This window comes from Vipera ursinii, assembly GCF_947247035.1.
Source record: "Vipera ursinii genome assembly, chromosome: Z".
NCBI lineage: Eukaryota > Metazoa > Chordata > Lepidosauria > Squamata > Viperidae > Vipera > Vipera ursinii.
The window spans coordinates 90,418,567-90,446,448 of NC_139517.1; the positions used below are offsets into that span (position 1 = coordinate 90,418,567).

A 27,882-nucleotide genomic window follows, 5' to 3' on the forward strand; every position below is an offset into this window, starting at 1 on the left:
ATATTAAATGTTAAATTTAAATATTAATGGGAAACTAAAAATTGGGAAAAACTAATTAGGACATTGATAGCCTATAGAGATTGAATGTTATATATACCAGGATATGTATAAACTAAAAATTACTGATAAATGTAAGAAAGGTATTTTTATTTAATTGATACAATAAGAATTGTGTTAGTTTAAACATGAGACAGTAAATACTAAGGGGAAAAGAGGAAATATTTAACGCAGTAGTCTGAAACTTTTACTAAAGATATTTCTATGTTATTGAATTATCGATTATCAGCCGCCACGTTGCTTTTTAAATATTTAAATGTAAAATTGGAAAATCAATAAAACTTTGAAAAATTTTTAAAAGTCGAAGCAATAAAAATTATACTGCATAAGCCTAATAGAATTCATTATTTTGGAATGTAACTAATGATGATTTTCTATAATATAATCTTAGAAACACAAAATAGCCCCCAAATAACAATTCACAAAAAAATGTAATCTCGACAGAATACACATTCATGCATTCAAAGAAACAGTATGTCAGTGCATCCAAAATATATTTAAGTTTCCAAATTAAAACACACTTTCTCTACTAACACATTGCATTTTTTTTTAAAAAAGTATACCATATATGCACCTTAACCTTTAATCAGATATTTCTCTTACCCTCATACTGGAAGGGCACAACTAACATGGCTGGACATGATTCTCAGCTATCATAGTTGTTCAGTGGACAATTGTTTTAGCAGCAAGAAGCCTTGAAGAGATTCAGTTCTGCCAAGAAAGCTCATAGAAGGCAAAGATGTTTAAAGAAAGAAGATAAACGAGCAATTTACACTTTTAAAATATAGGTACTCCTCAACTTGCCATCATAATTGAAACTGGAATTACCATTGTTAATCATGCTGGATTTTAAAAGCACAATAACTGGTCCAAGTCCAGTTTTATCATCTTTTACAGTAGTTGTTAACCTAGTGTCCATAATGGGTGTTTTTCCCGGAAGCCAGAAGTAAACACCAGTTTCCAGCAAAAAATGTCAATTGCTGTCACGTGACTGCAGGACACTGCAAATGCATATTTTTGGAACAATTGTTATCTAAAGTATACCATGTGACTGTTCAGGGGGCGGTCATCAGAACTTCAAATCCAGCCAATTTCTTTTTTGTGTGGGGGAGGGGTATTGTAACTTGGTAAACAACTGGTCGCACGTTGAGGACCTATACCATGTAATGAAATTAATATGCAAGTCATTTTGAATCTCATTAGTTTGTTGCCTGGAGTTTTGGTTTTTTTCTTGTGGAAGTTGCCATTTCTATACTGTAGAGAAAGGATTATCCAATACATAGTTCCTGTCACTTTGAATTTTAATTGGAAAACTAATCCAAAGCACTTTACATCAGAAACAAAAATATTTCAATATGACACTATGAAAGCAGTTTTTGACAGAGTTTAAAGATTGCTTTGTTTTCTCTGAATGTTTCTAAGATTTGTTAAGGGAACTCCTGACAATTGAACCAAGACAAAATGAAGCAAAATAATAATAATGTGCAGTTGATGCAGACTATATTTGATTCTAAGTAGATAAAAAATTACTTAGGATTTGAAATTAAATGAATTTCAGGCAAATATTTCAAAAAAGTCTGCATCTTACACATTTTTATTTCAAAAATGCATACCTAACAGCAACCCATTCTATCAGTATTGTATGCAGATTTGAACAACAGTTTGCCTTCGAAATTCTGCATCATTCTCAAAAACAGCTGTTGCTGCTGATTCCACAAAATGCTAAAACAATATCTCATTTTTAGGAATCCCAAACTTAAGATCTTATTGATATTGATAGGATTTACCAGACTTTGTGGTAGCAGTTAAATTATTGCTATTATTTTTGAGCATTTTTTCCCCCCAAAATCTCTTTAACTAAATTTACTCAAAATATTTTGTACATAATTATTTTAAACTTGCTGCTTATCTGTGACACTAATAGGTTGAATAGAAAGATAACAGTTTTTTATGAGGCACCAGCATGAACTGTTATTTAAAACAATGGTCTCTAATCTTGCTAGTTTTATGGACTGGCGGGGAGGGGAGAAAGGATGGTTTCATGCGAGCAGCACATGTGCCTGCTACTTGCACAAATAGAGCTGTGCATGTGTGCTTGCCTGCCTGCTGCGTGCAGAAGTGGAGCTGAATACGCACATGCGCTCGCCTGCCACTTCCGCAGCTCAGTTCTGAATGGGGCGTGACCTGGTATTGGACCGTGGCCCAGAGGTTGGAGCCCTGATTTAAAATCTCTCTTTTTTTCAGCTCTTGCTCGAAGTTCTTTTTATAGTTTTCCTTTATTATGACAACTGTGTTTCTGACACTAAATTGGTTGTTAAATTTGTATTTACAAATTTTGAAGGCCAAAAATAGTTTAAAACAACAGCAGCTTCATTGTTTGAAGATCAAGTTACTGGCTAAATAGAAATAGGCATTTATATTAAAAACTAAAATTAGCTTTGGTTTTGGTCGGACTTCGCATGATTCAAATATTCTGCATTTTATTATAAATTTAAATTAAATGAAAAGTTTAAATAGATATATAATAATTATATATTCCATGAACTTAATAGTGCCCATGAATTCAATATGATCTATTGTAGCTTAGGTATAATCTTAAAAGTTACCATAATGTATAAACTATATAAATTTATGGAAAATTATTATTTTTTAAAAAAGCTTCAACAGATACAATTATTGACTGCCTTAATAAGTAATGTTTTAATAACTGCCATGCACATTTATTTTTTTCCATTCTATAATTTTTGTAAAAATTATAGAACAGAATAATGAACAGTATTTACTAATCCATGTTAACATCTAGTATAGGCAATTGCATAAACCATTGTTTTCTACTATTATTACACAGGCATACCTATACACTTAACATATTTCAATATATATTTACTGTGGTACAGATAATTATGTACCCTAATGTCAGCAAGCAATATTATCTTTCCATTTCATGTACTCATGGTAAGCATAGACACTTTTTCCACTTTTATGTTGAAATGAATTGACAGTAACTCAGTTTCAGACAAAGATGCCAAGAACTGAAATTAGGACACTTGAAATGTTTTGCCTCTGATTTAAAGGTAAAGGTAAAGGTTCCCCTGCACATGTGTGCTAGTCGTTTCCGACTCTAGGGGCCAGTGCTCATCTCCGTTTCAAAGCCAAAGAGCCAGCGCTTGTCCGAGGACATCTCCGTGGTCTTGTGGCCGGCATGACTAGACACCAAAGGCGCACGGAACGCTGTTACCTTCCCACCGGAGCGGTCCCTATTTTTCTACTTGCATTTTTACGTGCTTTCGAACTGCTAGGTTGGCAGAAGCTGGGACGAGTAACAGGCGCTCACTCTGTTACGCGGCACTCGGGATTCGACCCGCCAAACTGCCGACCTTCTGATCGACAAGCTCAGCGTCCTAACCCACTGAGCCACCGCGTCCCTTTGCCTCTGATTTACACCTTCCCAATTAATCCATTCTGTACCTCATTTACCAACTGTAGTATCATGGTACTGTCCTTGGAAGCATTTTGCCTGTTGCATACTTCTCCATTGCTGCCATTCAGTGGGAGGATAAATTCATGGGTTTCTGTATTCAAAGTTTTAATTTCTTCATAGATGGGATTACACCCATGCAGCAAAAATAGTGAATGGCCCATATCATGTGCAATGATATTCTGCCACTGAGAATAGAGGTGTACTGTAGTTTATATCAAATGCAGCAATCCTTATGTGTGCATTCAGGACCTGTGATTTAAATTTCCACACTGATGCCAAGAGTGAATTCTGTGATATGAGCAGTTCTCCCAAGATGATATAGGGGTATCAGCATGCCCAGAGAAAATATAAAATATTTCTGTACCAGTTCACAACTGTTAAGAATTTCTTTAGAAAGTCATTAAGGCAAATACTGATGTTCTGTTTTTCTTCTTCCTGTTTGACAGCAGTGAGCTTCTGAGCCTTAAAACCAAAATCGAACTCCTTTAATCACTTGCTAAACCTTCCTTGAACTAAGGCCAATTTGAAAAACCTGCTTCCCAACCAGAGTGGATAATATAAATCAATGGCTAGAAACAAAACAAGATGGGAGTAGATTGAGTATTCTGCTTGAGAACATTTTATTTTTTTAAAGACAGTTCAGGTAGAATCTGAACAGAACTTTAATCAAGGCTATTTAAAATGCAGCCCAAATTCTCATTTAGGAAAGAGCAGTAGCAACAAACAAACTGGAATGCTATCTAATGTAGTATTAGAAAACAAAGGAATGAGAAGCAGTATTTGACTTGAGAATTCAGCAATGTCTTCCACTCAATCTCCATTCAAACAACGTTATATTCAATAAAAGTATAGTCATTTTTACATTGTAACCCACTTCATACCCTTGTAATGACATTGAAATTACAGAATAAAATGTCATTTGGGGTACTGGCAATTTTTCCCCCAGACTCAGGTATACATATTTTTTCAAATACTTAACATCAGCCTATCTATAGAATTAATGCAACAGAAATAAATTTCTCTATTTCATATTGTTAGAACTTAACTTCTAAATACCAATAGCAATTAAGACACAGATATGCAATTATTTGCATACCTTTTACAAAATATACTTCAGTCTTTAAAAAAATACCACAAAGGTTTTTTAATCTACAGTACCTTTTTGGTGTCAACATTTCTCTATATAAGCTAAAAACTATTGAAACCCTGTTTCCTTATGCATCTTAAAAGCCAAAATAATTAAATGCTAGTTTATACTGCCTTGGCCTTTTCCAATATTTTTCCATTGTTGGCATCTTGTGTATGATACTTTGGTATTGAAAATAAGCTCTGTAATCCTAGTGCCCAAACTCATATGCAAAATAAATGAAATGGGGAGATGATAACCAGCTCAGGCCCTCTGTATGTTAGCAATGGATGGCTCTATTTATAATAGTAGGCATAATATCAAATATGATCATCGGATTATTCCCTCTTAGTAATCATCCATATCTACATCCCCTTAATAGAATATGTATTGGATATGTATTTATCAGTAAGTCAGTAAATATGAACTTAAGATAATGAACTGACTAAAGGAAGAGTTATTAACTAACACTGTAAAATATGAGTGTGAAACAAAAATAAATTTTGATAAATAATACTGAATTTTAGCATCTGTCAGTAATTTTAGTTTCACACACAATTTGGTGAATAAAGCCATGTAACACAAAATATCAGCTCAAAGCCCCGTCACATTACATTTTATAACACACAAAATCACTCATAAATACTCTGGTATAAACTAAAAGCCAGTCATAGAACAATATACAAGTACAGAGCGAGGTTGTAATAAAAAGCAGATTTTGTTCCTCTAAGCCATGAGATTTCCACAACTAAGAACATACATTCTACATGCTGAGCTCTTTACTAAGACTCTGTAGTATGAGGTTCTTTAAGGCTACTTCACCATTACCTCAAACACAATGAATTTACGTTACGAAAATACTTTGAAAAATACTTACTGAATGGGTTGAAATGTTAGCTTTTTAAAATGGACTCCTTGGGAAAGTTTAAGATATTGCTTTTACATCTATGTAAAAAGGGAATCTACATAAAAGTCTACATCTGCCTAAGACAAAACAGCTGCAAAAGATGGATAAACATTAAGCAAATATTTAACACGGCTCAGTGCTGGTTGTTTTATTGAAAGTTTTGTTTATGTCAAGGATGTAAGCTTATTAGGACAAGGATTATATCTAAATAATAACTAATCAGATGAAACATTTGATTTAAAACAGAGTTTTACAAAAACCTTTTCAAGTATTTGTCTCCTTATCACAGTGAAAATGTAAGATCAAATGTATAAATGAATGACTGGAAAATTCTTTAGATGAATAAAGGCAAAATAGTAAATCAAAACATTTATAAAAATGCTTCAACGCATTTCCTTCATGTGATATGAATAAAAAGGTTATTTGTAAAAAGTTAGAAAAATTAAAATAAATTACATATTAAGTACACTTTCCCTTCAACATTTTGTATAAAAAATTTGACTAACATACTGTTATTTTAATATACATAAAATAAAAACATATTGGGTCCTGCCAAGTATCTGGCACCACTGTACAATATTTTCTTATTAGTATTTGTTTCAACTAACATAATATGATGCTTGTTTCATCTTCAAAAGAACTGTCAGTATACCCAGCTAATCGGGACCCACTGTGATTCCATCCTCAATTTCTCTGTAGCAGTTTGCAACTTTTCAAAAGCTTTGTCTAGGTTGTCATTCACAATAGTCAGATCAAAGTAGTGACTATAAGCTCTCTGGATCCGTGCACTCTCATCAACAGTTTTCTTCAAATCAGTATCCTATTAAAATATTGATAAAATAAAAATAAAACAATATTATAAAAAGCAAGCGACTGGGGTCAGATTTAAAATTGAGAGCCTGCATTAAAAAAATCTTCAAGATCAGCAAGGCCAGTTTTTTTTAGAGAAGTGTGTAAAATTTAATTCCTAAAAATATGATACAGGAATCTGAAAACGCAAGTTTTCAGCTATTTAGGTACAGATGTTTTTAATTAGGTTGCAGTCTAGCTCTTAGGATTTTTATAGTTATGTACAGCACTTTAAACATGCACATAATTTGCATACTTTGAAATCTTTAGAAATAAACATTTCAATATTAGTTTATTACATTTATAAAGCTCTAGCAGCTGAGGACCAGGGTGCCATAATAATAATAATAATAATAATAATAATAATAATAATAATAATAATAATAATAATAATAATAATAATAATAATAATAATAATTTTATTTATATACCACCCTTCTCCCGAAGGACTCAGGGCGGTGAACAGGGCAGATACATAAAAATTCAAAAATACAAAAGTTAAAAAAAGAATTAAACGTGCCCAGCTAAAAACAATAAATACATATTATAAAATGAGAATAAAAAACCCAAACCATCCCCCATCAGGCCAGGCCGGCTTGTTCAAATAAGAATGTCTTCAGATCGCGACGGAAGGAGCGAAGATCGGGCGCCATCCGCTCAACCGGCAACCGATTCCATCGTTCCGGGGCGCCCACAGAGAAGGACCTCCCCCTGGGGGCCACCAATCGACATTCTCTGATCGGTGGCACCCTGAGGAGGCCCTCTCTGTGGGAGCACAAAGGGTGGAGGGAAGTTGATGCCGGCAGCAGGTGCTCCCTAAGGTACTCCGGACCCAGGCCATGTAGGGCCTTAAACACTTAATGACCACCTTCTGTGACACTGACCTATCTGGCTATTTTGCCTAATAATTTACTCATGAAATTATTTTCCACATTCTTTCTGTAGAGCTTCACACACTTTTTAGGCTAAATTTAGATTTAATTATATTCAGAATTATATTTGATATTTGAAATTATCCTTATTAGCTTTTTACCAATCCCACTGATTTCCATATTCTAACACAATCTGAATCCAAACTATTATTTTAATTCATACCATTCTGGCAATTTTAAATGGATAAATACAGTGTCATATTAAGTGCAGGAGCCATGTTGTAAGCAACAGAAAAATACAAGTTTACAGTACCTAGAGGTATGTCCCACTTTTCAGTTAAGAAACTGGATTAGGATTATTATTTGAATTAAAAGAGCTTCTTGCTCCATAATACGTTTTAAAATCAAGGACATTCTTTGCCTCACATGTAAGGGTGTAGGTATATAGATATGTTGTATATAGCATGTTTATAGGTGTGTTATGTATGTGTACACTTTTGAGAGCAAACAACAGAATTTCATTTTTAATGTGTGCCAATGTGCACACAGTAAAAAAAATTACAATAAAGGTTATCTTATCAACAAACTATTAATCTGCCAGGTTTTCTGGAACCGATGAAGCAGCTATAACACAATGAAATAAAAATCTGCAACAAGCATGCCTAGAAGTTTAGTGAAACTCCAAGAACTACAAATGGCCAAGCAAGTAAAAGAGGGAAAGGAATCTGAAGATGGCCCATACTATGAGGGCAATTTGGAAATAAATCTCCATTTGGTTTTCAATGGCAGACACTCGCAGATACAGAACGTCTATTATACACATTAGAAAACTACAACATTACATTACTTTTTGACATAATCGCCATTCAGATTGAAGCACTTGTAATAACGTTTTACAAGGTTTGCAATTCCTTAGTAGTGGTTGCTTGGCACCAAATTTGGGCTATTGGGGGGGGGGTGATCAAAAACATCCCAGTGGAACTGCTTGAAAAGTTCTTGGGCGCATTTAGTGGTGTGCGGGCGAGCATTATCGTGAACTAACATCACACCAGAAGTGATGTCATAGAAAATCCCGCCAAATGTGAAGATGCCAAAGAAGTACTGCTACTGAAGTTCGTGGAGCGTGGTTCGACCACTGTGAAACGTTATGAAAACTCAGACGAGCCATCCATAACAAGCGTTGGGGCATGCTGATTTCCGGTGTGGTATTGGTTCATGACAATGTTTGCCTGCACACCGCTAGACGCACCCAAGAACTTTTGAAGCAGTTCTGTTGGGATACTTTAGCCCAGATTTGATGCCGAGCAACTACTACTAAGGAATTTCAAGCCTTGTAAGATGTTATGACAAGTGCCTCAACTTGAATGGCGATTATGTCAAAAAGTAATGTAATGTTGTAGTTTTCTAATGTGTATAATAAAAGTTCCGTATCTGCAAGTGTCTGTTATTGATAACCAAACGGAGGTTTATTTCCAAATTGCCCTCGTATATTAGGTGTAGCTTTAATAATGTTGATAAAACAAACTAGTCATAAAAAAGATAATTTCCCTTACTGTTAGAAGCTTGGTTGTAATTCCTGCATCAACCACAGCTTTATGCATTGCACGCAGGGTTTCAAGTTCTGGAGCAGCAATAAAAACTACATAGGGCATAAACTCTGATGTCCGCAACACTTTAAGTGCCTGGAAAGAAAAGAATTAAGTTATGCACTCTATTTTTTGGATAGTAGGCAGCATCAGTGTAAGTAACATTATGCAAATTTTCATGATAGCACAGGGGATAACATGTATTTTTCACTATAGACAACATGCTTCAGTACTTTCAATCAAACAATGCCATCTATTAGGACACAGAAAGTGTGCTTTCTGAGTCATTGCATTCAGCCTCCTATATTACATGCCCCAAGAGATCCCTGTGCACTGATGATGTTCTGGAAGTCTTACAAACATGGCAATTCTCCCAGGATATTAGTAGTAGTAGTAAAGGTGGTGAGATACAGAATATGGTTGGCAGAAATTTTCTCTGTACTGTTTTCTTGAACTGTAAGCTGCTCAAAAATTACAGACAAGTGACTTCTAAATCTAATTTCAGTAATTTCAATTCAGTATTATATTTCTCAAAATGATTAGTACCTAATGATAAGAGAATTTTCTTTATTATACTTCTATAATCTAACAACACACACTATGTATGATGTCACAGTTACCATATTCTAGTTACATATCAAGTATTTATGTGCACATTTCAGTAGTGAAAATAGTATTAGAAATATTTTAGTATTAATTTTTAAAAAAGCAAAATAAGTAAATGTAAATAAAAAGTGACTTGCCACACAACATACTGAAGAATTAAAAATGCAACAAATAAATACAATATGAGGAAGACTATAGGTAAGAATTATTTCAGGCAAAGCCTTGATAAAAAAAGAAAGTTTTATATCAAAAAGAAAGCAACATAGTCAGTTTAGTTGAGTGGTTAAAATATCAGGCTAGAAACCAAAAGACGGCAAGTTCTAGTCCCATCTTAGGCGCAAAGCAAGTCATTCTTTCTCAGCCCTGTAAAGGAGACAATGGCAAGCCATTTCTGAAATTTTGTCAAAAAATGCAGGAACCTGTCCAGTTACCAGGAGTCAACACTGATTAATAGGCACCCCTTCCCCTCATCAACAAAGCCTCATTCTGGAATGGATTGTCAAAGCAGATTTCCACTAAACTACTAATTTGCACATCCTAATTTGGGTTCAGAGCCATTATCAAATTTTGTAGGATATTTAAGGGCAGGTTGGGGGGAACCACACCCAAAACTGAGTGAAGGCAGGGCAGGATTAAATTAATACTAATTTCCCTTCTCCAACCTTTTAATTATTATAATTGAGTTCTTTGCCAATTTTCCACTATAGGTATACAGTTTCCAAGCAAAGAAGCTTTCTGCCCATTCCCCACTGACTTGACTTTAAATCTCTAATTTTCCAAAGATTAAGAGAACTAGTTTAGTCTAGTGATTAAGGCACTAGACTAAGAAAAGAAAAAAATATTCTTGTCCTAGCATGGAAGCCAACTGGGTGACTTGGGGCAAGTCACCCTTCCTAAGCTGTAGAAAACAATGGTGAATCCCTTCTGACAATGTTGCTAAGAAAATTACAAAGACTTCATGTAGTCACCTGAAGTCAGCCTCAAAAATTAAAAGAACCAGAGGCTTATTTTTTATCCACACCTGGAAAACTGCATCCAGTTTTGGCCACCACGATGTAAAAAAGATGTTGAGACTCTAGAAAGGGTACAGAGAAGAGCAACCAAGATGATTAGGGGGCTGGAGGCTAAAACATATAGGGAACAGTTGCTGGAATTGGGTATGTCTAGTTTAATGAAGAGAAGGGTGAGGGGTGACATGATAGCAGTGTTCCAATATCTCAGGGGCTGCCACAAAGAAGAGGGAGTCAAGCTATTCTCCAAAGCACCTGAAAGCAGGACAAGAAGCAACGGATGGAAACTAGTCAAGGAGAGAAGCAACCTAGAACTAAGGAGAAACTTCCTGACAGTTAGAACAATTAACCAGTGGAACAACCTGCCTCCAGAAGCTGTGAATGCTCCAACACTGGAAGTTTTTAAGAAGAGACTGGATAGTCATTTGCCTGAAATGGTATAGGGTTTCCTGCCTGAGCAGGGGTTTCGACTAGATGACCTCCAAGGTCCCTTCCAACTTTTATTATTATTATTATTATTATTATTATTATTATTATTATTATTATTATTATTATTATTATTAATTATTATTATCTACATACTGCTTCTACAACTAGTCTTTACCCCCCGTGGATAGGGCTCGCAACTTGGGAGTCCTCCTAGATTCACGGCTTACCTTAGAAGATCATATAGTAGCCGTGACTAGGGGGGCTTTCGCTCAGGTTCACCTGGTGTGTCAGTTGCGGCCCTATCTAGACCAGGATGCCCTGTGTACGGTCACTCATGCGCTCGTGACCTCTTGTCTTGACTATTGCAATGCTCTCTACATGGGGCTTCCCTTGAAGACCACTCGGAGGCTCCAACTGGTACAGAATGCGGCCGCGAGAGTTGTCTTGGGAGTTTCCCGGTACTCCCATGTTATACCTTTGCTCCGCGAGCTGCATTGGTTACCAGTTGTCTTCCGGGTGAGGTTCAAGGTCTTAGTGATGGTTTTTAAGTCCTTACATGGCATGGGTCCGGAATACCTCGGGGACCACCTGCTGCCGGCGTCGACTCCCCTCCGCCCTGTGCGTTCCCACAGAGAGGGCCTCCTCAGGGTGCCTCCGGTCAGAGAATGCCGGCTGGTGGCCCCCAGGGGGAGGGCCTTCTCTGTGGGCGCCCCGGCTCTGTGGAATCAACTGCTGGTTGAGCTCCGGATGGCACCGGATCTCCGCTCCTTCCGGCGCAGGTTAAAGACCCATTTATTCGAACAAGCTGGCCTGGCCTGATGGGGAGTTAACTTAGGGTTTTAATATTTGTATATTCTTACTGTTTTATTTTGGGCAATAATTTAATTCTTTTTTAACTTTTGTACTTTTGTATTTTTATTATATGCTGTTCACCGCCCTGAGTCCTTCGGGAGAAGGGCGGTATAAAAATTTAATAAAACTTAAACTTAAACTTATAATCTCCACCAATAGGAGGCAGTAGCAAATATTGGCCAAAGAAGAAGGTGGGGAAAAATGCAGTAATGGTAGGGAATATAGGATCAAGAACTATCATTAAGTTATAAATGCCAATCCAGATGGCCTTTGACTCAACTTTATAAGCCACTTTGCATTTCAAAATAAAATAAAAATTCTACATATACATTGAAGTCATGGGAGAATTTCTTTCAGATATGTTAAGGTTCTAGCTCCCCTCTAGAGACAACTGGGAAATCCACAACTTGCAAATTTCTTCAAGTAGGCGGGACTGATTTTTTTTTAGATTATTTTTTTCAATTGTACTGTCTTGGGGAGGATTAAGAGTCATAATGGGCACTTAAACCTTGTGAAAATAGCATTTAAAACATGCTAAAATAGGAAAAGGACCATTCCTGCTCTCTCTGGCCATCACTGGCAGCATCAAGGCATGATGTACTCCCCACTTCCTGTTGAAAAGGAAAGTCTAGCCCTCTTGTGAAATCTGCTTACTACTCAAATTAATGTAATTAAAGAAAATCCAACTCTTGAAGGTTTTTCTCCAATTTGACATTTGGGATATCAAAATATCAATATCAATTTGACACTTGGATATCAAAATATTACACCAGCATACCTGCGGATTCACATCCAAGATACATGTTCTTCCAGTCTGAACCACTTCAATGATAGAATCTATTTTGGTACCATAAAGATTTCCTTCATATTCCCCGTGTTCTAAATATCTTCCTGCTTTAATATCTGCCTCCATCTCACTTCGTGACATAAACCGGTATGCTTGCCCATCTTTCTCATCATCCCTTGGTTTCCGTGATGTAACTAAACAAAATTGACATATGAGCAAAACAACAATACACAAAAGATACAGACAGGTGTGCTTTTATGTAAGCACTTCTTAGAAAAAGACAAGAGGATCTGAATACAGTAGATATCCTGTACAAGTAGAAAGGGCCTTCAGTGCAAGAATGGGTTTCCTTGTTATGGCTCATAAAATAATTCCTATGTTTCAGGAAACATTCCAACCCTGAGGCATAAACCTGAGAGAAAGATTGGGGGCTGCAAGAGGTCACATGAAAGCTCCAGAAACCAGACTTTTAGTCTGCAGCACTTTTTTAATTTGCATTTTTATTTTCATTTTGAGTTCATGCAGTTCCTGCCCCTCTCTCATCTGTATTTGAAAAAAAAAAGTATTTTACCAACTAGCTATAATTAAAATGTTTAAATAAACTTGCATGCAGATAGTTTAAATGTCTATTTGTAGAATTTCTTATATAATGCATACCAAAGTGTGCTCAGAAGTACTTATTTCCAGGTGAATATGCTTTCAGGCACAACTGCCCATATGTTTGCTGATAATTTTTTTACTGCCAAATATGTAAAACAATATTTGAATATTAGAACAATATTAGAAAATATAAACTACTTACACAATTTCAAATGCATTTATTCGTAATATTTTAACTTGTAGTTTCCAACCAACATGGTCCTGAGCTTTCTTTTGCCAATTAGGCCCACACTACTTGCTGATGCCATCAGATATTGGCTGGAAACCTGCAGAAGAGGCCTTCATCCCGCAGTGGATGGATGATTTTAACTTATAGTTTACTACCTTATTTCATAATGTCTACCTGAGATTCAGATTATCAGGAATCAAAGAAATATGCTTAATGAATGTGTAAAATAAGTAAACACACAGAGTATTATAAAAACTTACACGGTACTGTGGTTCCAAATTTTGTGGGATTCAGTACAATAAATCTGTTTTTCAGACTTCTTCGGCCAACTCCTTGAGCTCCAATTAAGACCAGTGTTTTTCTTTGAAATGGAGGCATTTTTGCTACTTCCTCATATATCTGAATTTCATGTCGATCAAATTCTAGATGTAAAAAAACATGTTAAAATCAAAACCAATGTGAACATTATATAAATTTCACAACTCTACATATTACAATCCACCAATCAGCCATGCAGCTCATTGGATGACTTTGGGACAGTTCTTCTCAACCCAATCAATTTGCGATTTCTTGAATCTCAGGTGGGAGGCTGTCCAAAGGGTTGGGTCAGCCACTAGGAATCCGCGCCTCTGAAGCCCCTATTAAGTGACATTTAAGGGAAAGGATCTGCAATGCACTTACCTATTTAGTACAGGATAGATTAGTTCAAGGAGAGACAGTGCTGCAGGTAACCTTGCCTGTGTCATGTAAGGTTTAAAGCTAAAACCCATTTTTATTATTTCCAGCTTTGCAGATATTGTACACAGACACACATGTATGTATGTATCTATGTATGTATTTTCAGAAAGGGGGCAGTATCTAATGTGGCCACTGAAAGTCGTGGTAGAAAGCCCAATCCAAAAAGTTGATAGGACTGGGCCATTACAGTTGTTTTAATGTACATTTAAGCTTAATTAAAATTAATTACATATTGCACATTAATATTAGACACATTAAAAATTATGATTTGATAATTTTGGGAAAGCACTGGGTGAAAAGTCATATGCTCTGGACCTTCAGATTCTGTCTCTGATTTCATACAGTAGTTTTCAAATGATGAATATACTATGAACATAGATGGATCAACAGAGTAACATTGCTAATTATATGAATGATGTAATATACAACAGCTGCAGTAAAAATGCTTTCCTGTAGTAGGATTTCTACTACTGCATTGCTATTTTATTTTTTAAAAAATAGTGCTGTGTAGAAGTCATTTGTTCCCAATTACTTCTGGGAAAGTTAGATATAGCCAGGAACACAGGGCCCCTAAATTATTTTAATATGGTAGTAAAAAAAAATCATTAATGTGCCCCATTTCACTTTAGTATTAAATTGCTAAATATAACAAGCTAAATTACCCATGAGTGCAAAGATAATTTTATTATAAAATAAATTAGCAAAATAGTTAAATATACATTTTTTTTATTCAGTGACAAGGGATATCAAATTGTCTACACATAGGAAAACTCAGAAAAGATCAATTGCATTTGGAATCACTACCTGGATTTGTATGTACAGCCACTAGAGCAAAAGATATAAGTAGTCCTTGATATATGACCATTACGGTTGTATGTCATATTAGTGGTTGTGTGGTCAGCATGTGAACACCCCCCCCCCAAATTTTACTATCTTTTTTGCAGTAGTTGTTAAGCTAAATGAATATAAATAACTTTCTAAATGTTCTTGCTGAATTATTTTTCTGTATTCTAGTAATGCTGAAATTCACAAACCTGCATTTCTAGTTGTGAGATACATCATTTTTTTCTTCTTTTTACTATTTATTGTCCCACAGAAAGGACCTAAAAACAAATGAGATATTTCTGAAATTATGATTTGTTATATTAGTTTGAAACAAAGTCTTAATGTACTCCATTGAAAGCCGTATCACCCTAACTGCTTGTAACTTCTAAATTTGTTTAAATAGCTATAATAAATTATTTAGACTTATGGTTATAATGCTCCCTATTTAATTTTGTCTAAGAACCAGCAGATGGCAGAAAAGATTCAGAAATTAGAAAGAAAGCAAATTATTTTGATTCTTAATTTGTAATTATGAATGCTATTAAAAGCATTAATGCACTCCATTATTCACAGTGCATGGAACTTGGAAGAAAGAACATAATAAATTTATATTTTTGTGTTCCTTACTTGAATTGTCCCAGTCCCGTCTAACAAATGCTTTCCTCTTTTCTTCTAAGAACTGGCTAGGAATAAGTCCTGCACTTCCTCCTTCTTTGACATGGCTGGCCTGAAATAAAATTAAGCATGTAACAAAATTGATTTTTATATTATAAGTTGTAATGTATCCAAAAGCTATTTAATGTTCAGATTTGTTCATATAAACAAGTTGGATGCAAAGCACTGTAACACATTAGTAGACGAGAGATATCTGGAACCTGTTCAACATCTACATGAAGCCGCTGGGTGAGCTCATTCGTGGTTTCGGGGTGGGGTATCACCAGTACGCTGATGATACCCAACTTTTTCTTTCCACCCCGACCCAACCCAGTGATGCCCTCACCATGATGTCCCGTTGCCTGGAGGCGGTCCGGGTTTGGATGGGGAGAAACAGGCTTCGTCTCAATCTTGACAAGACTGAGTGGCTGTTCATACCGGCATCTCGGGCTGACCAGCCTTCTCCATCATTAACAATAGAGGATGAGGTATTACCCCCCGTTGATAGGGCTCGCAACTTGGGCGTCCTCCTGGATAGACGGCTCAGTTTGGAAGATCATATAGGAGCCGTGACCAGGGGGGCTTTTGCCCAGATTCGCCTGGTGCACCAGTTGCGTCCCTATCTGGACCGAGATGCTCTACGTACAGTCACTCATGCGCTCGTGACCTCCCGGTTAGACTACTGCAATGCCCTCTACATGGGGCTGCCCTTGAGGACCACCCGAAGGCTTCAACTGGTGCAGAATTCAGCCGCACGAGTTTTGATGGGAGCTTCCCAATACTCCCGTGTAACACCTCTTCTCCGTGAGCTACATTGGCTTCCGGTTGCCCTCCGGGTGAGATTCAAGGTGCTGGTAATGACCTATAAAGCCCTAAATGGCTTGGGTCCGGACTATCTAAGGGAACACCTGCTGCCGGCATCATCTTCCCATCGTCCTGTGCGCCCCCACAGGGAGGGCCTTCTCAGGGTACCGCCAGTTAATGAATGTCGGCGGGTTATTCCCAGAAGGGCGTTCTCTGTGGGTGCGCCTGTCCTATGGAACCAACTACCCACAGAACTTAGGACTGCCCCCGACCTTCGCTCATTTCGCTGGGACCTGAAAACTTGGCTCTTCGATCTGTTTGATCCAGACTGTGGGGTTGTTAATTTAACTGGGTTTTAGATTTACTCCTGGGGCTTGAATTTAATTTAATTGTTTTAATTGTTTTTAATTTTTTGTATTCATGGTTTTAACTGCCCTGTAAACCGCCCTGAGTCCTACGGGAATAGGGCAGTATACAAATCCAATAAAATAAAATAAATAAATAAATAAATAAATAAAGTGCAAGTATAAGAACAGTTGAATGTTCTAAAAAACATTTCACCCACCTTTCAACAATCAAATCTCATTTTTCAGTAAATATTTTAAGTGAAGTCCTAAAAGAGTACATGTTAAACATGCATTATTTTTTTAAAAAAAAAATCCCATTCTTGCCTATTACGTTCATTAAATCAGTTGAATGAATGGATATGCACTGTAATTCAGGATTTCTTATATGTTCCAAAGACTTGTACACAGTCTTTAGATACCAATGACATCAAAGGGATACACCTCATGGAAGTCACAACACACCTTCTATCATTTGATCCCATCTCATGGCCATCTATGCCTACAAATAAGGATTACATAATGCAGACCACCTAAATAATATAGACCACTCAATTTGTAAAAGCCAAATATATCCTGAGGAGACATTTACCGGTACCTTTTATATATAACGATGTAAGCGGAAATAAAGAAATGGTACCCCTTTTTCCAAATGTTTAGATGAATTCTATGCAAATTTTCTCTTCCATTTGTATTCCTTCTGAAATATCAAGACTAATAATCTCTCCCATAGCGACAACTCAAGGCTAGCTGTGTTGGAATGCACTGGACAAAATTTTAGGAATGTGCCCACATAAATAATCTAGCTATTCTTTTCTTATAACAGATGCTAGAAGACAGCCAAGAACAATTTCAAAAACATTAACTTAGTCACAGAACTAAGTTAATGAGAATGTTTCCTTCTGTAAATATTTACTTTTGCTCTCTCACACCAACACACCTAAGACCCAAATTTTTTCCATTTTATGTATATATATTCACACATGCACAAAGAAGCCCCTCCCAAAAGCACAGAGGCATTTTTAGTTTCATAAAGGCTACTAATATCCTTATAGGCTATACTTCTGTAACAATTTAATACGTATACTACAGTACATCTGTGTGCTGATTTGTATAATTTAGTTTTTCTGAGCATAGAATTGCACATGATCGCCAAGGCCAGCCTGATAATTTCTCCATATTTTTAAAGACAGAATTATAATTTGATGATATAGAAGGAATAGCCTAAGGATCTACAGCACTTTCTTGAAACTGTTCTGAATTTTTGTCTGCTTTTTTCCTTTTTTCCCCCCTTCCTTCCTCCAAGTCCCTGAAATTTTCTTGGCAAAGGTTTTCAGAAGAGGTTTGCCATTGCTTTCTTTTGGGGGCCGAGAATAAGTGACTGGCCCAGGATCACCCAGACGACTTTGTTTTTAGGCTGGAACTAGAACTGATTTCTTAACTACTACACCAAACTAGCTCTCTTGTATGAAATTATATTTAACAGTATGTCCTCATAGGATTCAAAATAGAATTTTAAAAAAAATAAATGCAATATGTAGTTAAGCAGAAGACTGGATTAATGCACTGAAAATTTGTATCAAATTTAACAGTCTCTAACCTGCCACCAGTTTGAATCTTCTCGATTTACAATCTGAAGAATTTCTCCCTTGGAAAATTTAAGACCAGCTTCTTTGCATGGAATGAGATTATCATTGAATGGATTATAATCAAAGTGACACTTCACAAATACCTGAAACATAATTTTAAAAATAGCTTAAGAACAACAATTCTAACAGACTTACAAATACTGAGCAAGCATGCTTAAGAGTTAAGTATTTTTTTGATTTAGCAAAATGAAGGGTCCAAAGAACAATTCTGAAAGACAATTAAGTTTCTGGTAAAGGTTCAAGCTGTTAAAATCCCTTGAAATGAATTACTGGTACTACAGTTATCATGTGGCCATTTATGTTCTTATAATTTGTGTTTTGGTGATCCCAATTATTTTTAGATGTTTATATTCTCAGAAAGCAGTCAAGTGAGCTGAAGTGAAACCAATATTTTAATTAAGAGTTCTAGGATTCACGCTTGCATAGAAAATTATGCCATCTACCACAGAAGAAAACTTTGTCCCAAAGCAATAGACAGAAAGGTTACAACTGATTAGTGTTATAAAAAGGGACTTGCCTTTATATGAAATAACCATCTCAATGATTACTAAAACAATGAAACAATTTTTTTAATACAATTTTAAAGATTTTCTACATAGTTTGTTCAAACTTAATTTATTTTATTCCATAGCTTACAAGTCAATTCTCAGAATTGTTATTATTTCATGCAGTGTGTTGCACTATCTTTTATAAACAAAGGCTTTCGAACAAAGCATGACTAAAAAGCAGTGGAAGTGTGGGTGCTAGAGAAAGCTCCAAAACACAATTTCAGTTACAAAGTAATAGTTTTCAAATATTGCATCAAAACATTTTAGGTTTATTCATAAAACCATAGTTCTGAAAAGACAAAATTACTTTTTATGTAATGAGATTGGATTAGGCCACAACTTCTAACTTAGTGAAGACACTATTTATCTGGGTGTAGCGAGTATAGGGGCTACTACAAGGATATTTTTCTCAATATAAAGCCCCAGGTGGGCATTTTAGCTTGGAAAATTTTCAAAACAGCTCAAACTAAACCACCTCCTTTAGTGAAGAAAAATCATACAATGGTTGTTAAAGATCTTCAAATTATTAGAGAAATGTAATTCATGATGGGATATCCTATTTCTCTTAAAGAGTAGAAAACCACTCCTAGATATTTAAAAATACAGGTGGTCCCTGAGCTGAGAACTCCCGACAAACAGATAATTCACACTTATTAATAAATTTCCATACTCTATTAAAATATTAAAATTTTGTGTTACATACAAGACTTCATAATACATGCCTACACTACTTTGTAATGCTCATAAAAACACTGTGCAGCTTCAGAACATCTCCGCGATTTTATATATTCAAATTTGACTAAAGGATGATAAGTAAGAACCATATGTACCTGACTAAACTACAGTATAAATTCACTTTAAGCACAGACTTAGGAACATTCACTATATAGCTTCAAATCAAGGACAGTACTACTAACCTGTTGGGGAACAATATTATCTCTGTAGCTAGGAAGAATCTTCAGAGTGACACTACCACTAATACTCTTCAGGAGTTCTTGCAATTCTTTTGGATTGTTTCCAACTTCATGACCATTAACCTCTTTAATGATATCACCTACATGTAGGAGACCTTGTCGGTCTATCATTCCTCCATGAAGGATTCTTGCAATCACCAGGTCATTATTCTCCACCCTAAATGTCACACCCTAAATGAACATTTGAAGGGCATCAGAGTTTATCTCTGAAACATTTATCCCCATTTCAGAACTAGAATCTTAACAACGTGATTTCTTATTAGTTGACATCACATAAGAGCTGTTAAAACTTATACACTGTTATGATCCTGAAATCCAAAAGCAAAAGAGTATTTCATATAAGGAATTGATTTACAAACATGGATTTCTCACATTTTCAATTTACTGAACACAATTATTTTAATCCTTATCTAACTTATTAACATAAATTTATTTAATCTACTCTATTTACTGGTTGAAGAACATGCATAGATAAAGCAAGTCTTTAGTATTTCTTCTCCTGGGAGCATATTAGTGTTTTCAATGAAATTTCTTATTCCTTTCATATACACTCACACACTAAAAGCTTGCAGTCCCACAAAAGCACTGGACTGCCTCAATATATAAAAACAGGTTTTTAAAGAACTATGCCTCTCCCACTATATGTTTATATTTTAGTTTCTATTCAAGAAGTATTTTGCCATCATATAACTTTAATAATTAAAGAAATGAGAAATATTATGCAAGTCTGCCAAATATATTTCATATTTAAGAGGGGGGGAAGTCATACTTACCAGAGGCTCCCCTGCTCTTTTATGAATTCCAAGTATACGAATAGCATCTACTGGTATTATCTGATTGTTCACCGAAGCATTATTTATTTCTGGACTAGAGGGAGGAGATTCATAACACTTTGATGCCACAATATCATGAGCTTCTAAAAGTGACTGCAAATAGAGAATGGATGAGATGATACATTTAATACATCTTTTTTTCAGCTATAACTGGCCAATAGTTACACAGAATAATTTGAAGGCCATTCCTTGGCAATCCAGAATGGTCCTACAATATTAATAGGGCAACTCAATTTTGCAAATAGCAACTGCAAAATACGATAAATTCTATTAATCATACAGAGAATTTTTCTACAGATTGCTCATTTTAGCATGTTTTTTTCAGCTCAAAACAACAGAAGTGATCCAGCTCAGACAAAAAATTAAATTATGGTCTAATCTGAAGTAAATTAAATAGAAATGATAACTGAAGTTATTAATCAATCAAAATACTATATAGTTCAAAATCAAACACATCTGAAGTTATATCTTCAGTCTAACATTAACAGAATATTTTTTAGATCTGAACCATAAAGTCTTCTTTAAAACAAAAGCTATTTTCATATGTTTTACAGCAATTGAACAAAAATATATTTAATTGTTAAGACTAGAAAATATATTTACCAGAAAGTGTGGTTCCTTTAGTATAGCAACCAATTCAGCAATATTTTCATCTTTATTTATTAATGGACTGATGTCTTCAAGAATGTCATTGACCAGCTCTAGATTGTTATCACTCACAGCCTCAAGTTTAGAATCTTCTAATCGTTCATGAGCCTATGAAAATTACAGAACAAGCCATACTAACAAGAAAAAGTGTATTTGATTTACCATTGATTTTACAATACTTACTGGGTATTTTGATAACAGCTCAGGTTGACCAATTATATTGTATTTTCTGCAAATTGTTATTTCATGCAGGGTAATATAGGATTTTTATCTTTGCTTCAGGACCCTTGAAAAAACAGCACTTCTGTTAAATAAAATGTGCAAATATACTTTTCTGAATACTTGTTTTTACTCCTAGTAACTGAAGTGATATAATAAGGTTAACAGCCTTTTGGAAATAGTAAGGCACAATTATGCTTCAGATTCTGGTATAGATTCTCCCCACAGGTAATGGTGATGTTATAAAGACTACCGGTAAATATCTTACAAAATAAAAAGTTACATGAAAATATATGTACCAATATGAAACGGGTATATACGGAAAGATGATGTTCTTAGGATAATCAAATTAGCAAACTAGAATCATTATTATTCTACATCTGCTTCCTTACGATATCTACTTTTACCATAGAAGCCTGATTTTTTGCTTTAAAAATATGTAGAGGCACCAGTTCCTAAGTCTTAAAGCATTACTCAATAAGGCTGAAAACTTAATGCAAGGTAAATGAGACTGAGAAAGTATAAATCACATACTGTATTCAGATTAGCAGAAGCAAAACTAATTTTTCTCCATAAATTTGTCTTCAGCTGGAAGAAAGAATACAGTAAGGAATACCCACATTTATCTTTTTTCATCTGATGCCTAGAACAGTGGGGGCAACCTAAATTCAAACCATCCTTTCATCAGGTTAGACTAGACAGTACTTCACTAACAACCACAATTAGGAACAAAATTCACTGCATAGCAGTCATTGAGTCACACCCAGTTTTATGCTGCATTATTAACTTGTTAAGTCTGCTTTCCACCTTGACTTTGATTGTTGAGAGCCAGCTGGAAAGGTTGAAAATACATGCCAGTTGCCAAGCGCCCAAATTTTGATCATGTGACTATGGGGACATTGTGACAGGTGTAAGTGTGAGAGCTGCTCATAAGTCACCTTTTTTGGCTCCATCATATCTTTGAACAGTTGTTAAATGAATGGTTATAAATCAAGGATTACCTAAATAGTATTTACTCTTTTGGAGAAGAAATTGCCATTCATCTATTAACTGTATACTGAAGAAACACAATACTGAAACTTCAGATTATAATTCCCTATGCTCTATATATAAAGTTATCAGATATCCTTTTTATCTTTTCACAAGCTATTTTTGAAACATCAGATTAATGCATGTTTATTGAAATATAGAAGATGAAGTTAAGGATATTTAATGGTCACTTGAGAATTACCACAGCAATTAAAATAATTAAGTTTGGAGGCCCCACATCTGATCAACGATGTGATCAGAATGTATTCCAACGTTCATACCCTCTTGCATATCAGATTATATTATCTCATACACTAGATCCCAGCAATGTTCATGCAACTCGTCCACATAGTTCAATCTCTCAACTCTCTGAAGGGCCATAAGAAGTCATTATTGACATGGGGCATTATCACATAGGGGTTAGAGCTGCTACTGTCAATAACAAAACTTTGGGGTGGGGTGGGGGTTAGAGTAGATATGGGAAAAACATCTTCCAGGTAGGATCTCTTCCTAATTCTAAAATCATTTAGGACCCTCCCAGAACAGATTACAATTACCTGAGTCCTTCGGGAAAGGGCGGTATATAAATTTAATAAAATTAAAATTTAAAAAATTAATTAAAATTAAATATTGTTAAAATTCAGCAATTTTTGCTGCTATATTATAGCAGTGCACTCTTGGGGGTGTTCTGGAATCCCCTAGAGCAGTGATGGCAAACCTTTTAGAGACCGAGTGCCCAAACCGCAACCCAAAACCCACTTATGTATCGTCAGGTGCTGGGTGGGCATGGCCCATTGGGTGGATGTGGCCAATTGGGTGGGCGTGGCTGCGGTGATAACAGCAGACTGGGTGGGACTAAAAAGTTCAACCAATCAATTTCAACTTTGCGAGATCTTTTTTTTTTCCTGTGAAAAGTTGAAATTATTGATTGAACCTTTTTTTTTTTGCACACGGCAACGGAGGCCTAAAGTGAAAAGGTTTTACAAAACCTTGCTGAAGGCCTAGGACTGGGACAACGGCACACGTGCCCACAGAGAGAGCTCTGCGTGTCACCTGTGGCACGCGTGCCATAGGTTTGCCACCACGGCCCTAGAGTTTGCCCTCTCTTTGAAAACTATTTCATGGTCAATTCTTCTCACTTGATGTACCAGGAATTTCCAAGGAGCTAGTCTACATGAGAAGGGGCATTGAACATCTGGAAATTAACTGCCATAAATAAATATCTCATACCTTAGCAAGTGATTTTACAATAGGATTCTCCATAATTCCTTTCAAGAAAATAAGGTCTATTTCTTCAGCTCCTGATGATGAGGGTAAATCAGTAAGATTATCCAAAATTTGCTGCATTGCTACTGAAAAGAAATACATACAGGTAAAATACTTCAGACTTATTATAGCAAATATATTGTCTATTTGCTTTTGCTTTTAAAATAATTGTCAATAAAAATGACTAGTCACTTAAAGGCCAACCACCAATATTTGTCTACTTTAATGTTGGTTTTGAGAAAGATTTTAAAACCAGTAAGAAACATTTTGGCACCTGAAAGCTAACAAATTTACAAGTACTCTTGGCTTGTCCTGTTTAGCAAACAAACTTACGATGCCTCTGAAAAAATAGCTTTAGAACTAGTCCTCTCATGACCATAGCAGTCATGTTTATACGTAATGACCACATCACTTAGCAATGGAATTGCTGGTCCCATTAGCAATGGAATTGTTGGTCCTAATTGTAGTTGTTATATGGAATAAATACTTGAGCATTCATAAAAGCGGGAATGGGTGAGTGCTCTTCATCCATTTGTTCACTTACTTTTGAGATAGAAAAACATCAAAGTGTGGTAGCTTCCTTACAGGATGGGAAAGATTGTAGAAATGAGGAATCAATCCTGACAGTTTCCATTCATTGCCATTAGACAGAGCTATACTCATTACATATGAATTGTTTAAGCATATGGAAGGACATAATCCTTCAAAAGTGCCAATTATGGTAATGCATAACAACCCATCTGTCCATTTATAAATCACAATTTATTGAAAACTAGAGAAGATATTGAAATAGTATTATAAAATTAAATAACCTACCTTAAGGTGTAGATCTATATGCTAAGATAAGATACCATAGTCCCAATATTCAAGTCACAGTTTCTAATTTCAACAGTACTGATTTAAATGTGTATTACTGTAATATAAGGGGCGAAAAAGAAGACCCTTGTCTGGCAGGCGGAGGCTTGTTCTACCCGATCCTTTGGCTGCCCCCGCCTGTCGATACCACTTACCTCCTCGCCTGAAGGCGCATTTCGCAGGCACTGCCCTCGCCTCCTGAACCTCTGCCCTAGGAAGCCCTGTAAGCTGTTGCAGCTGTGGACAAGCAGACAGTGGGAGGGAGCAGTCAAGCAGCTTTGGCAGGTGTCTGGCAGGCGGAGGGAGGTGGCAGGGGAGGCTTATGCTGCCTGGTCCCTCAGCTGCCCCAAGTCCACGCCACTCTCCTTCTTACGTGAAGTTGTGTTCACCAGCACTGTCCTTGCCTCCCAAGCCCTGTAGGCAGTTGTGGCCACAGGCAAGCAGATGGTGCGAGGGAGCGGGCAGTTTCAGCAGGTGTCTGGCAGGTGGAGGGAGGTGACGGGAGGCTTGCGCCATCTGGCCACAGCCTAAGCCATGGGAGAATAGGAGGAAAAGGAGGCTATGACTGCCACTGGGCAGGTGATCTGTGGGGCGAAGTGGTGCCATGACCAAAGAAAGCCCCTCCAGCGGCAGATGCAGCTATTGTGCAGCGGCAGTACAGCCTCTTTCTGTCATTCCACCCTGGCTGCGAAACAGCAGAAAGCGACCAGGTAAGGCAACTGAGCCTCCCCTGCCCATCATCCATAGTATGGCAGTCCGGCTCAAGTGGGGAGTGAAAGGGAAGAGACGGGCAGGCAGCTGGGTCATTGAACAGGTGGAGAGAGGTTGCCGAACAGGGAACGGCCTGGCTGTGGAGGCCGAGATGAGCAGGTGCGAGGCACGTGAGTAGCTCCACCCCACCTGCCTCTCTTCAACTTGTGGCAGCAGCACCGGTGTGACACACACTCTCTTGCCCGATTGTGGCAGCGAGCAACCATATGTGGGATAGAGTGAGCGGGCTCTTAACTAGGGCTTATTTTTGGGGTAGGACTTATATTAGGCGCACACCAAAAACAGGACTTATTTTCGGGGTGGCTCTTATTTTCAGGGAAACATAGTAACTACAGATCATTTTCAACTTAAGACTGGTCATTTAATGAATATTTGGAGAGAGACAATTGCCTCCAAAAAGGTGCTTTACAACCCATAAAGCAGCCATATCATTCTAGCCATATCAAAATGCTGCATCCTCCTCCCATGGCCACATGACTGCCATATGGGCTTAGAAACTGACATTTATGATCGATTGCAGATTCTGTAGTCATATGAGTGTGATTTGCAATATTTGTTGCCATTTCTAGTGCTTTTTGTTGGTTTCTGGCAAAAAACATCCTTTTAGGAAAATATGTTGGCACTTACAACCTTGTGGTTCACTTAACAATCATGTGATTTAGATTTACAACATCTTGACTCTCTTAATGATTGCCATATAAACAGTCATAAAATTGTGTCTGGTCATGTGGGTTCCTCAATTTACGACCATCACAATTTAATGGTTGAAATTCCAGTCCCAACTGCAGTCGTGAGTTGAGGACTACCTATAGCACTAATTTTATCCTTCAAATGTATTTAATTTTGTATGTATGTAAAAGTACAGTAAAGCAATTCACATATAAAAAGCACATCTAAAAACAGCTCAAGCCAGAAGCACTGGACCAGAATGATAGTTACTGATCCTCAATACTAATTTAATGTGCATTAATGTACGCTAATGCTAGCATTAATTTTTTAACAATGATTAAAAATGATGACATCGCTGAAAACAAAGCACAGTCATTGAGTATAGCAGACATCTCTAGGCTTGATTTCTGTAGCGATCAGAGGCAATCGGAGGAAAAATTAATTACCATTTTAAAAAGACAAAGCACATCAAATAGGAACTAACGGAATTGTTAAAAATAAAAGATTCTTCAATATTGCCCATTAAGGACTACTTCAAAAACAGTTTCAAGAGCTCATGAACCACTACACATTATCCTCACAATAGCTTTCATTAAACAACACTAACACCTACATTCTTAATATGTCCTTGCTTAAAAGGAGAAAAATATTTTCTGGAAAAATATTACTAAATAGAAAATTTAACCATGCAATACCATTCTTAAAATGAACACGTATCATAAAATGAAAGGTTTTTTAAAAACACTGCTATATCCACATTTTACAATCAATACATCTCCATCTCCTTCTAGCAAACAAGCTCTCTTTGAAAAGCTTGTGTAGGAGGTTAATGACAGCTACATTATGCTTTCAGGAATTCTGACAGCATTTTTTCTTTAGTTGATAAGCCAAAATTGTTGTCAACCATACTAAAATTTCAGGAACATAATGCACTTTTATTAATAAAAAAAAATAAAGAGCTAGCAGCTGTGTAGGTAGTAACAAGAAATTCAAGTTCATTATCTAGATTAAAGCTAATAAATTGTTCTAAGATTTGTTTAATACTTAGTTGGGGCAAACTCACTTCAAAAAGATGCATGCAAAATATTTCTCACGTTCCTTTGTACAATATCTATATTTGTAAACAAATCTAAGGTAACAGAATAATGTACAAAGAAGTTTCCTAAAGCTTACTATCCTGCATGTCAAATGCTGCAAACTTGGAAAAAAATGTTTAATATTCAGAATAGTTTTCATTTGTAGCAGGCAAAATATTATCTGCATGTATTAGTGTAAAAAGCAAAAAAAAAAAAAAAAGCTGGAACAAGCTAAAAACACGATTACATAGATGATCACAGTGGAAAATATATCCCCAAACGGCCCCTAGAGAGCCGTTGGAGGTCCAGCCAATCCGAATCCGACCGGTTGCGACTAAGAACCCATATTAGGTCTTATCTCGCAGCGATGAGAGCGGCGAGGTCTAATTACTTCTCCGCCCTCATCGCATCCGCAGATAATCGCCCGGCCGCCCTGTTTAGGGTGACCCGCTCCCTCCTCAATCAGGAGGTGAGGGAGGAGCCCTTGCAGGGTCGTGCTGAGGAATTTGGTCAATATCTGTTGGATAAAATTGCTCGGATTCGGACCGGCCTGGACTCCAACTGGGCAGAGTCTGACGAACAGGACACA

The 27,882-nt window shown here is 36.4% G+C and overlaps 1 protein-coding gene across 3 annotated transcripts; it reads right to left on the reverse strand.

Annotated features, from left to right (window-relative positions):
* Positions 1-2,764: 2,764 nt before the first annotated feature.
* On the reverse strand, positions 2,765-25,887 carry PALS2 (protein associated with LIN7 2, MAGUK p55 family member). Of its 3 annotated transcripts, XM_083377957.1 has the most exons (13): positions 24,933-25,887; positions 23,887-24,008; positions 22,162-22,215; positions 21,364-21,516; positions 20,701-20,853; positions 19,871-20,098; positions 18,357-18,488; positions 15,582-15,681; positions 15,164-15,232; positions 13,652-13,813; positions 12,554-12,756; positions 8,846-8,974; positions 2,765-6,391 (listed from the first exon to the last, which is right to left on the reverse strand). In XM_083377957.1, exons 2-13 carry the CDS (start codon positions 24,001-24,003, stop codon positions 6,215-6,217), a joined length of 1,677 nt encoding a protein of 558 aa, XP_083234083.1. In that variant the 5' UTR covers positions 24,004-24,008; positions 24,933-25,887; the 3' UTR covers positions 2,765-6,214. The 3 variants fall into 3 exon arrangements, with proteins under 3 accessions (XP_083234083.1, XP_083234082.1, XP_083234084.1); XM_083377956.1 differs by lacking the exon at positions 24,933-25,887 and having other exon boundaries at positions 23,887-24,179; XM_083377958.1 differs by lacking the exons at positions 22,162-22,215; positions 24,933-25,887.
* Between the last annotated feature and the right edge of the window lie 1,995 nt (positions 25,888-27,882).

Coding starts and splice junctions, on each gene's coding strand:
- PALS2 (XM_083377956.1), bottom strand. CDS start 24,024: ATGTATTTCTTTTCAGTAGCAATGCAGCAAATTTTGGATAATCTTACT. Junction 13,814..15,163: donor TCTCACAACTAGAAATGCAG/GTTTGTGAATTT, acceptor TTTTACATCTAG/AATTTGATCGACATGAAATT. Junction 8,975..12,553: donor TCTTGGATGTGAATCCGCAG/GTATGCTGGTGT, acceptor TTTTCTTTCCAG/GCACTTAAAGTGTTGCGGAC.